The following is a 12,472-nucleotide window of genomic DNA, read 5'->3' as shown; positions in this document are numbered from 1 at the left end:
GCAACTCATATTACCATTTTTATTCATGTTCTTGGAAGGCTACCTCAGAACCATTTCATCCACGCTTGCTTCCTCCAAGGAATTCCTAACTTCCTCCCTGTAACATCTAGTCACATATTGTGTTGGTCACCTCTTTGACATGAGAATCTCATCTCTCTGTACCAATTTAGAGGTTATACCCCAAATTAGCAGAGACTTAATTTTATTCTGCTTTGCTCTGCCCCATAGCACCCAGCAAGGCAATACTCAGTAAATGATTTAAATATTTAGAAAAGTTTACTAGTTTTTCATACTTTTGAGAACCTTCATGTGCTCATGTGTTTTGATACACTAAAGAGAGGCTTCTCATTGCCTGAACCTGATTTTGAGCAGCTACTTAATATTTTTATTGTTTTCTGTGCCATTCAGTAACCTCAAGGTGAAGTAACTCAAAAAGGCAGTTGCCCTACCTAATTTTGAAATTTGATTGTCTTGTTGTGGTGACAATTCATCTCTTTTAACAGAGCTTTTAGCATAATGAGAGACTGTTTTTTTCTGTTGTTGTTTTAACTGTAAATAGCCACCTGCCTGTTGTCAAACAGCAGTTTCTGCTTATGGGTATTTCTTTTATCACCTGAATTTCCCTCTTCAAGATTCCCCTTTGCAAGAGAGACTAGCAAACTTTAAACACCCATTTTTCAAGGATCCCTTAAGAAGTCTGCAAATCTGAAAGGTTAGTTTCCCATAAAGGTTTCCTCAGGCACTTAATGAGATTATACAGTTATTGATATTCATACTAGGTTTTGAAGCAGCATCATCACTGCCCCCTCTTTGCAAATGCAGATTTTTTTTATGTTCTTATTAAATGAAATGCTCTACACTGGGCTGTGAAAGTAAAGGTCACAGTGAACAACCACACATCACATAGCTTTAGCCCTTTGCAGTTGTCATACTGTTTTTATTTTGTCTAGATACAGGTAATAGGTGACGCTGTGCTGATTTTAAATTAAATCTGAGTTTTGTTAAGACAGAAGTGTTTGGCTGAAAAAAAATCATATAATAGGGTCATCTATCTATTTGCGTGTTAGAAGTAGTTATTTTAAACTTACGTGAATATATTTTAATGGTGTTTGTGAACTTCTCTCTGAAAATTCAGAGCTGCCCATGCCAAAAAATGACTACATGTAACTTTATGTTTTGTGTTCATATGTTCTGTTGCTTCAAAAACCGTTTATTTCACTTTTTGATCTGTCAAAAGGAGGATTCTTTAGATTTAATAAACAATAGGATGCCATGTTGGCAAGGAATTTTTAAAATTCCCAAATGTCAATATAAACACTTCTTTACATAATTCAAATTGTGACATTTTCAACTATTATTTGCAAAGATAGGTCCTGTTAGTAAGACCTGCTAGTGTTCACTTCTGTAAAGCAAGGAGGTTTGGCTAAGTTCCCTTTCAATCATTGACACTTTGAACACATTGCCAGCTGTGGTACAGCTACTTACAGGAGAGGCTCAGCACAGGGTCAGGGAAGAAGGGCACCTATGTTCAGAATTCTTTTTAAATGTCCACGGGGCAGTACATATGGCCTAAATAGACGTATTTTTTAATTTTCTCTGAAGCCTCTTATAGAGAACATGCACAGGTCACTTCCTTTTCTGAGGAAGGCAGTGCATTCTTTCATTTGCAGATGCAGGACAAGATTTATGAGAACACTCTTGGTAGCTAAAATATGTCAAAAAAATAAAAGCTCTTGTAATACTGAGTGGTTTCTTCATTAATGTTATGAGATTCATGCTTGTGTTGATGGTAAAATGCAAATACAGAAACCTGAGTTGGGCCTTAGTTAAGCCTGTAAATAGTCAGAACTGAAGTCTAAATTGGAGAAGTGACAGCTCCCGATTTCATATTCATATTAAGTATGCTTTGTCACAGAAACAAGTGTCTAAAAATAGAACTGACTTCATTTGCCAGGTGATATTTTGACCTCTCAAAAAAGGTTTCTTTCTAGTTTTGAACCGCAAGATAGTGGTGTCTTAGAAATTCAGTGTTAATTGCTGTTGGACTTTATCACATTTCGGAGTATTAGTGGTGAGTGTTTGTCGGTATCTTAATAAACGGGATGCTCTTTTTTGGTTACAAGGGTTCTAGGTGAGAGATCACATCTGTAAAACAAACAGATTTAACTGCTCAGAATCCTTTGAGTTACATGAAACATGGTTTTACTCTTCCTACATAAGTAGCAGAAATAGAATGTTCTGGGTTGAAATTATAATTCTAGAGTTTATTCCACTATTCTTGCCTTCATTTATTTAAATATTAATGTTTTGTTGAGAATGGGCAAACCTTTTACTACTTTTTGTACTAGTGCATTGATGGGTCTCTGCAGGACTAGAACAGTCAGTTGGCATGTGAACAGAGTGTGGAGAAGATGGAAATTATATTAACCTGTTTTGTTCTATACCAGTCTTTCTCAAAGTGTGGTCCAAGGACTTATAGAGGTCCTCAGGACCCATTCACAGGGTCCATGAGGTCCTTCCTTTTCCAACTATATATCCATGTGAGGGTGATTTTTCTTCATAGGCTTCATATAAGCAATCCATTGTAACAGATTGAATGCAGATGTGAAAATCCAGGCTTCTTCTTTAAGCCAGGCTGCTCTTATATTTTTAAAATTTGTGGTTATTTTTCATAAAAATATGTTTTTATGTTGACATTAATTATTTTGTGAATTTTAAATGAAAATTTTTTTTTCAGTTTTTATTTCAGATGAGGTAAATATCACTAGATATAACCCACATAAAGAAAAGCTCTTTTGTGTTCTTAATAATTGTTAAGTGTAAAAAGTTCCTAAGATGCAAATGTTTGAGAACTGCTGTGCTAGATTAACATGTAAATATGGTGAAAATCAACTGTGTATTAATAGTTCCATTTCCCTTCCGAATAGATATGCATGTTCAATAATTGATTTTGGCCTGGATCATTTTCATTCAGTAGTGAAAAACATATTTTGAACACCTCATATGCTAGGGTACCAAGAAGCTTAAGACTTTGCCACTACCCCTAAAGATCATGCCATTAAGGCCATTGCTGGGTCAAGAGAGAGCATTTCTTCCAAAACGCATACCCTGGCCCCAACAGGGATGTCCACGCTACCATAGAAGAGTCTGTCAGTACTGGGCAAATGGAAAGCATTCCTGATTTCATTTTGCTTGTAGTGTTTTTCCCTGAGGAAGGCGTTGTGGGAGAATTAAACTTTATTTCTGTTGTGCAGGTAGACTAATAAGCATACTCACGCACAAACACACACACTAATATTTGCAGAGCTGACCAGCTACAATTATTTAGGGGAGTTGGGGTGGAATGGTAGTGAAATTTTGTTGAGAGACCCTTTTTATGAACAAAACAGAGCTTACCAATAGCAATTTCTTACCTACTTTGGAAATCCCCTTCTCATGAATCCCTGATTTAGAGCTAAATGGTGTGAAAAATCATGCAGTGAGTTAGGATTAGAATTTCTGAGAGATTAAAATTTAAGATTCTGTAACAAGCTTCGTAAATGGTTTAATTTGGAAGTTTCATTCGGAGAAATGGGAGGGCTATTATCGGGGCTGAAGATTTTCTGTAAACTTAGATTCCCACTCATTATATCTTTATGCATCCTTATTTATAATCGATGGTGTACTTCAAACTCAATTATGTAGACAGATTAGGTGTGTCCTTTCTGATTAAAACAGTTCATGAATTGCAGGTTTAGGGTGAAGTTGGAGGATAGGGTTTTCTTTTCTGAAGAGATGGCTTATTGTGTGTTCTGGTCTGTCCTTAATATTTATTACCATTTACTATTTGAAGTATCCGTGTGTATTTTGAAGGCTTTTAAAGAAAGAATGTTTTACTGCTGAAGGAATATACATTCTTTGAATATTTTTAAAAGATAGTTTTGCATTCTTAATATGACCACATCAGGAGACAGTGTTGAGTTTATTTCATTATCTCCATTGTATAGATTTTTTTTTTTTTTTAAGGATGGCTCATCAAAAAACACTCCCATAAGATATTATGAATCTCTAGAGTGGAGGGAGAATTGTAGCTCATGAATCTGTTGTCTGAAATCACCTTTTGAATAGCAAGCCTGGAAAAGTGAGATGTTGCAAAGGTAAACAATGTACAGATTATGATAGAGTGGAATTGACAAGCTGGTTAAAAAAGGATGATGCATTTCTAATTAGCCCACAGTGCCTTAGTTAGAAATTAATTAGATACTGTTATGTAAATGTCATGCTAATTAAGCAAGAATATTGAAGTGTTACAAATCTACAAAAAGAATGGCTATTTTTGTGTATTAATGTTTTGCAGTTATCATGAAAGCTGGTAGTAGAATATTTGATTACTGAGCTTCTGGCAATTTTTAGCTGACTGACTTCTTGACAGTCCATTTTTCCTAATTGATGTGGTTTAGCACATGGTATAACTGCAGCCAATGGGGGCTAGTGGAATCAGGATGCAAAAATAACTACTCATCACAGCTCTTTTAACAAAACCTTTCTGGGTAGATTGTTGATCTCTGTTTTCAAGGTTAAGGAGAAATACTGTTATTCTATATTTACTCAGCCTTAGATTTTGAGTGCCTAAGATGATAACCAGCATAAATGCAGCCACCCTCCATACCTGTGTTCTTGTCTTTCTCCTGAGTCGTAGTCTTCAACCAGTCAGTTGGATTGACTACTGTGGTAGCTCAGTGTTTTTTGACATGCTCAGTAACTAACTCTGTAGGAGGCTGAAAAAGGTTCCTGCCACTTTGGCTTGAAATGTGAATGTTAATAGTTGACGGGATACCTTTATTCAGTCCTTCTGGTTTTGCAGGTTACAGTGACTTTTAGTATGCAGATTTGACCCCTGTCTTCAACTTTACAGGGCTGGCTGAAATCAGTACTGGTTCCCTAAGAAAATCCACTACCCTGTTGCAAAGGCTGTAAAGATTTCTAGTTGCTGGTAATACAGCTGAAGAAGTTCATTCCATGGCTCTCACGTGGAATTGCAAATGTGATCCATAGTGCTGCATTATGTATGACACCTTTAATACAAGAATAGAAACATCCTTAAAAGACAAGATAGAGTATTCAGACTTACAGAATATAAACCACAAGCTACCACACACATTATTTACTTGCAGATTCCAGACTCTGAATTGTTGAAACTTAGGGAAAAGTTCTGAGTGTAATATCAAATGAAAAATGATAGTATTAAGTATCTTCAGATAATGAAGAAACTTGAAAAATTTGACATGTTTAATTTTGCTTTAGCAAAAGAAAGCAACAAACACTCATGGTGTGATGGGCTAAAAGTTTAGATGAGTTAATCTTGATATTGTCTGGTTCAGAATTCCCAGAGAGTCTGTCGTATTAAGCAAGGTACCTTAACTGTGGTTTTATTTTTAATATTTAACAACCCCAAACTTACTGTTCCAGACTCACTTGCTACTAATATAGGATAGAGGGTAATGGTGTGAATCATTCTGTGCTTAGAAATGCATTTATTTTACCAACCTTCCAATCCCGATCCCAACACACACACACACACACACACACACACACACACACACACACACACACACACACACACACACACACACACACACACACACACACACACACACACACACACACACACACACACACACACACACACACACTCTCCCCCCCCCCCCCCCCATCACTACATTAACCTGTAGGACCCAGGCAAGAAAAGACTTCTTCATCCTACTCTTCAGGTATTAGCTCTGTCTACCCTTCTGTTTGGAAAGAAGAGGAAGAAAAGCCAAAAATAGGAGCAGAATTTACAATGATTTATGAGAACATACTCCTGCCCCCCTCTCAGACATTAGCCAACTCCATTCCTTGATGGAACAGATGCCCTGAGTTTGACCCTTACCATCAACTCGCAAAATTACTTTGTTTGCTATACCCACATGGGACTCATGTTATATTTTTATTGTTGTGGACTCAAACCTGAAAAGGTTCCCCTTGAGTGGCCCTTAATCTCCTGCATTCATTTTAACAGAGTTGATTTGCAATTAATTGTGTAAGGGTAGATACCTTAATCTCCTGTGGTTACTCCTTTTATTTGAGAGTATAGGAATTTTATATGACAGCACAATTAGTATATAGAATATATGTACAGTGCTCATGTGCATCTGTTCTGGAGTTTAAAGAGTTTCATAGGTTATAGTCTACCAGATCAAATTTAATTCCAAGCTCTCTGTTTATAATATTGTCCAATTATCAAAGCTGGGATATATTATCACTGCCAGTTACTCTTGCTGTCAGTTTGTTTTGGCTCAATTATGGTTCTGTTTGTACTTTACTATAATGTAGTGAATACTTTGGATTGGGTTGTTAGTTTAACAAGCTCTCTGGAGAACACTTTCATGATGATGCATGTTGAGATATGCTAGGTAGCCTTGAAGTTATTTGTGTATTTGCCGAAACCTACAGAAATTCATTCATTAGGAATTTTCAAAAAGATAAAACTTTCAACCTACAAATGAGGTAAAGATTGCATTTGTAAACATGGGAGTGTTAATTCATGAGTCCCAGCCAAATTTCTTTAGGGGTTTTGATTTAACCAGTTTCTCTCTGCCCTTATAATTTTACTGAATGAATTATTTTACGTCCTTTAAAAAAATATTCTGCTAGTTAAGCTGTTATTGATGCTTGTGTTTTGTGTGGCTCACGATGTTGTGTGAGCTCAGTGGTCTTCGCCATATATTGAGCTGGGAGTTAAGTGTTTCCAGAGATTGGAACTAACTGGGCTCTTAATGTACATCGTGCTCAGCTGGTTTAAAAATGTACACTAATCTCTTCCTATGCGCACCCCAGCCTATTGCATCCAAATTTCCAAAGTCAAGATTTGGGAATCTTTTTAAAAATGTACCCTTGAACTTTCTGGATTCCAGAAATGTTCCAGTATTTTTATCTGGTGGTTGTTACACAATTATATATATGTTAAAATCCTTCAAGGTATATACTTAAGATTTGTGCACTTCATTCTAGTACTTCATTCTCTTTATGTTAAACCTCAGTAAAAAAGGGTTTTTAAAAAATGTACATTACTGATTCAATCAAGTGGCTTGTGGTGGTCACTTATTGAACACTATTAAGTGCCCTTTGTCCATACAGTCATGACCCAAGAGTAGATGACAAAGTGAGTCTTGACCCTTGGGTGCATAAAACCTCATGGGAGAGAAAGTGAAGATACATAACATAAGGCTTTATAGTTTATGAAGTCTTTTTGTACAGATGATCTCATTAACACTGTGGCTTATGGGCAATTTTAACTATCCCCATTTTTTTGTTAAAGAAACTAAGGATACTTACCCAGGATTACTCACTAAATAAAGAATAGTTGCAGGACTTAACTACTTATGTTCCCAGAAATAAGAATGATTCATTTAACAACAAAAAAACAAAAGACAAAAAAAATCACACATGGAAGCAGAAGCTATAACATTTTATGGAGCTACAGAGCCAGTGCCCAGAGGGTTTCGAGGATGTGGGGGTCTGTATTAGGTTTTCTTGCAGCTCATTGTCTCTCCACGTTACTTATGTTTATGTCGCCAGTGCCCATTTGGGCCTCCTCTGGAATTTTAGTATGTTAAGCTTTCTCTGGTGAATGTGACGTTTGTGAAAATTTTTCAATTGAAATGCCCTGTTCTTTTGGTCTTTCTAAGTTTTAATTTATTCTTGCCTCATTTTCAAATCCTTGAGAAGTATTTCCACGTGATGCTGGCCAGTGTAATCCTTCCTCCTGATTACATTTAGCATTTATTACTTGTTCCATATTCTTTGGCAGTTGATCATTTCGCATCCAGCTCTTTTTTGCTATCATGTATTGTTCTTTGTTTAAGTAAACAAATTTTGTCTTTCTAACAAGATTATAAGCACCAGAGCATGAGACTAACCTGTGGTGGCACATAGTAGGTATTTGCTACGTGCTCTTTGACATTAACAACACACTTACTTGGTTTTCCTCCCATTTCTCCTCTGTGTCTTTTTTTTTTTTTTTTTTTTTTTTTTGCGGTACGCGGGCCTCTCACTGTTGTGGCCTCTTCCGTTGTGGAGCACAGGCTCCAGACGCGCAGGCTCAGTGGCCATGGCTCACGGGCCCAGCCGCTCCGCGGCATGTGGGATCTTCCTGGACCGGGGCACGAACCTGGGTCCCCTGCATCGGCAGGCGGACGCTCAACCACTGCGCCACCAGGGAAGCCCCTCTTGCATATTCTTGAATTACACCTATCTATCAGATCCCTGGGCCCACAAAGATTGCGTGAAGGCTCTCTTGGTATCATATTTTTATAATTAAACTAGATATTCTTCCTTAGTCAGCAGTGCTGTCTTTAAATATTACAGTGATCCTTATTTCTTCTGACAAGCTGTTTCTTCTTCAGGGAGTCACCCCCACTTTAAATAAGGCCAGTTTTGCAATAAATTCAAAAGTAGGGTGACCACTGAGATAAGCCTGAGAAGGAGTATTCCTGCTTATTTGTCTGTGGAAAAACTCATTTCCCCAAACTTATGGGTAATTTACTCTTACCCAGATCAGAATTCTAGTTAAATTTTTTTTCTTTAATGTCTTAACATTATGTGAGACTCGATTATTTTTTATGAAAAGCATGTTATAATGTAGAAAGAATATGGACCTGTAGACTAAATTACTGAACTAAGAATTAACCTACCACTACCATCACCACCTTCATCTTTCCTAATACCCCTCCTTATGCATATTTACAGGTTGATCCCTTCCTTTTTAGATTTCTCTTTATCCAATATAGGAGCTCTGGGTATATGGAGGATATGTCCTAACTGATGTACCTGCCTTTCTGTTTCCAGGTGGGCCATGCACAGATACAGCTCATGTCTCGTTAATCACACCAACCAAAAGATCCTGTGGTACAGGTACGTACATCATTCTTACCTGGATTCATTCTTACCTGGATTCATTCTTACCTGAATTATTCACAGGCATTAGCTACTGGTTTTAATGCAGTGTCCTTGCCAGAGTACGCTCTAATTTCTTCCATGATTTGTGAAGTGATGTATTATGTGCTTAGTATTGGGAGTGGGGTGTGAGTAGAGGTCGGAGTGATGCTCTTGGAGGTCAGATTCACTGAGTTAATGCTGGCAGCTAGAACCGAGAAGGTGGACATCAAAATTTACCTACTTCCCCATGTCTGAAGAATGTTATTAAGACCTAAACCATACAGAAAATGCAAATCATTGCCCAGTTTCTAGCATGTGGCTAATTTGTATAAGTCGTGGACCTACTAAAAAAACATTATTTAAATAATGATGGCTGGAGGGTAAAAGAAGTTATAGTACAGATAATCAGGCTAACTGACTAGTATAGTGTCCTAATAGTTTTAGAAAATTATTTCCTTTCATTTGTGCTAAAGCCATGGGGTGTGCTGAAATCATTCTTTTCAGATACATGGAGTCCCCAAAAAAACCTTAGTGCATCTGTGACATTTGTATTAAGCATGAAGCCATGAATCTTGTAGCTCTCTAAAGAGCACTCATAATGCCCATTGCTCCCTTACTCTGTAGCTTAATTTATTTTCGACAATATTTGCCTTTTTAAGTAATGCTGCCTGCTATTTAGAGTATCTTAAGGATTATATTTGAAAGAGTCAAAATAATTATTTTGTTTTTCTAAAGGTCGCAAAGTATTTTTCATAACTTAAAAAGTCCTTTTAACTCCCCAGCAGAAATAGCACAAACTACTTCTGTGTACGGACTTACACTGAAACCTCAACCCCTTTAAATACTCATAGTTTTGATGTTAACCTCAAACAGGCCTGTCCTTGCACAGTTTCAGAGTAACATCCAGGCATTGAACTCTGAGGAACTTTAATTTTACTCTTTTGTTCCAAATGACCGGTTTTGAGGCAGGGCTGTGTGAGATAGTCCTGACATGCTCCCATCCCACCTGTGCTCAGTACCCAAGCTCCACTGGGTAGTTCCTGATTGAGACAGAAGAGAACTGTGCCCTGGGGTGAGACAGACCGTCCTGCTTAGCCAGAGGGAAGTCCGAGAGCCATCTTCTTACCCACTCCAGCCAGAAGCCTAAAAAAACACTCGAGCCCTTTGATTACAGGTCCAGCGCTTCACACACACACAGGTTACTTTGGTCTTTCTTTTTTCCTTCCAGTTTTGGCCCTCAGGACAGGGTTTATGGTTAGCACTACTGACATGTTCAGGTATCATCAAGGCGTGAGCCTCGAGCGCATTGAGTCGTCCTGAGAGACTTAGGAAAGAGACTTGTGTGCTCAGCTTAGACACTGAAACTAGTAGGCACCCCTCCTGAATATCATGTACTTGTGTCCTTCATCTTCTAGGCAGATCTGTTTCATCCTTTCTGTTCCCATACTATCTTGTGTATTTAAAAATACTAATACCATTTATTGCATGCTTACTACATTACCAGGCACCATTCAGTATACTTTACATACATGCATATTTAATCTTCAGAACAATTCTGCAAGATAGTTATTCCTCTTTTACAGTTAACCAAGACAGGCAGTCAGAAATTTAAATATATTTCCTGGGGTAATATTACTAGTAAGTAATAGAGTCAAGACTTGAACACAGATCCTTCAGATCCTAAAGCCTGCTTTTCACTACATCATATTACTGCTTATCATATCATATTTTATCGTAATTATTTATGCTCCTAACCAGACAGTACAAAGCCTATCACTGAATGAAATGTGGAGAAAGAGAAACACAGATTTGGAATTATAGCAGGTAGTGACATAGTTTTTGAAACAGAATTCTAGAAGCAGGTCTTGTTTCAGATCCTAGCCTAACCCCTTACAAAATGTGATTTTAAGTAAATATCTCAAAATTTGTTCTTCATCTGTAAAATGAGGTGATAAATCTCATAGCTTGATGTAAGAAAAGAAATGATACATGTAAAGCTTGCATAATAGATCTTCAGTAATGGTAGCTGCTATTATATTGTCTTACCATTAAAGATTATGTGTATACAGTGGCCAGTCATTAGATAGTGTTGGTAACACATCAATCGGTATTTTAGGCGGAAAGGAGTTAGATTAGAAGTACCAGAATGCATTGCCATGCCTAGTTTCATTAATTGGCTTTATGTTGATCACATTCTTTGTTGCATGTCAGTATTATAGTAGGAACTGAAGGTAATGTTTTAAAGTCTCCTTACATGAAATGATAAGTGGGACATTGAGCTCTCAGTCACACATTTCCAGGCCTTCTTTTAGGTGAATACATCCCTCTTAACTAGAAAAAGATTGAGAGTTTCTGGCTTGGAAGGAAATTAATGCAATGTGCAGGTCATCTCCTAGAAAGCCTGAAGGAAGGTTGAGATTTCTCACTGTGGACATTAAAGGTCATCAGATTCAGCTTGCTGTACTTCTTCTCAAGTAGCCGGTCAGTGGCCCCCTCAGGCTCCTCCAGTTAGCCTGAAATAATGGCCCCGACTCTAGAGGACAGAGCTGCCTGATTTTCAGAGGTAAATTAAATGGTTTGATTTGAGAACCATAAGCTGACTGTCTTTGTCTCCATCTTTCTCTCTGTCCTAAAATCAGCAGGTTGCCCATGGTGGGGATTCTGAACATTTTTCTTATGAATCAACACTTTTTAGTGTTACATTGCTGAAGTGTTTCTGTATTCTTGGTGTCTAGATTGTTCAAGAATAGGACTCATGCCTCTAACACATGCTCTGGTGCTTCTACCTCAAGGCACACAGTGATAGTAGCTCTCCTAGAGATCTTCCAGAGCACAGGGCTTCAGGCACAGCTGATAGTAAATAATTACTTTAACACACCATTGCAAAGCAATTATACTCCAATAAAGATGTTAAAAAAAATTTTACAGTGGTGTCATTTTTTAGGAGCCATAGAGTAAAGCCCTCTGAATTAGATCTTACTGACTCCCTCCCAGCCAATCTATCCATATAAGTTTGGACCTAAAGCAGCCTCCAGCTTAATAATGATGTGTGCTAGAAAAAGGATACTTAGGCTAGAATAAAGTTCTTTAAGTCACCGGTCTCTGAAGAAGGGCATACAAGGTACAGTCTGTGAGGTATGGAGAGAAAATCATAAAAGCTCTTTATCTCAGCCCTTTAAAATTTCTGTTTCGCAGATTAATTTCATAATTATGTATTAGCCCATATGTATAGTTTAAAATCAGCAAATACACATACAAATACATATTAAACGTACATGACCCAGTGTCTTAGATGGGAGTGTGCACTTAAAAAAAGTTAGTGACCTCTTCAGTACACAGGTCATTTTCTTTTTAGTACTTTGCAAATTAGATCTAAAGGTTAGCATTAGATCCATTATTAATAAGTCAAGGGACGAATGTAGCCTGAGTGGTTGATAAGTGTCTCTATTTGTATCTCAGGTGACTACTGTTTTATCAGAGGGTATTGTAATTTAGAGAGGTGGACAGCAGTGCA

At 37.5% G+C, this 12,472-nt stretch overlaps 1 protein-coding gene across 1 annotated transcript in view; it reads left to right on the top strand.

Annotated features, from left to right (window-relative positions):
- The window catches only part of ZFAND3 (zinc finger AN1-type containing 3), a 323,644-nt gene that overhangs the window by 258,524 nt on the left and 52,648 nt on the right, over positions 1-12,472 (top strand). The window contains exon 4 of the mRNA XM_060021890.1: positions 8,869-8,934. Coding sequence (XP_059877873.1) covers positions 8,869-8,934 — 66 coding nt within the window. The remainder of the gene's footprint in view (positions 1-8,868; positions 8,935-12,472) is intronic.

Source organism: Delphinus delphis, chromosome 10, assembly GCF_949987515.2.
Source record: "Delphinus delphis chromosome 10, mDelDel1.2, whole genome shotgun sequence".
Taxonomy (NCBI): domain Eukaryota; kingdom Metazoa; phylum Chordata; class Mammalia; order Artiodactyla; family Delphinidae; genus Delphinus; species Delphinus delphis.
This window is presented reverse-complemented; position numbering and strand designations above follow the sequence as displayed.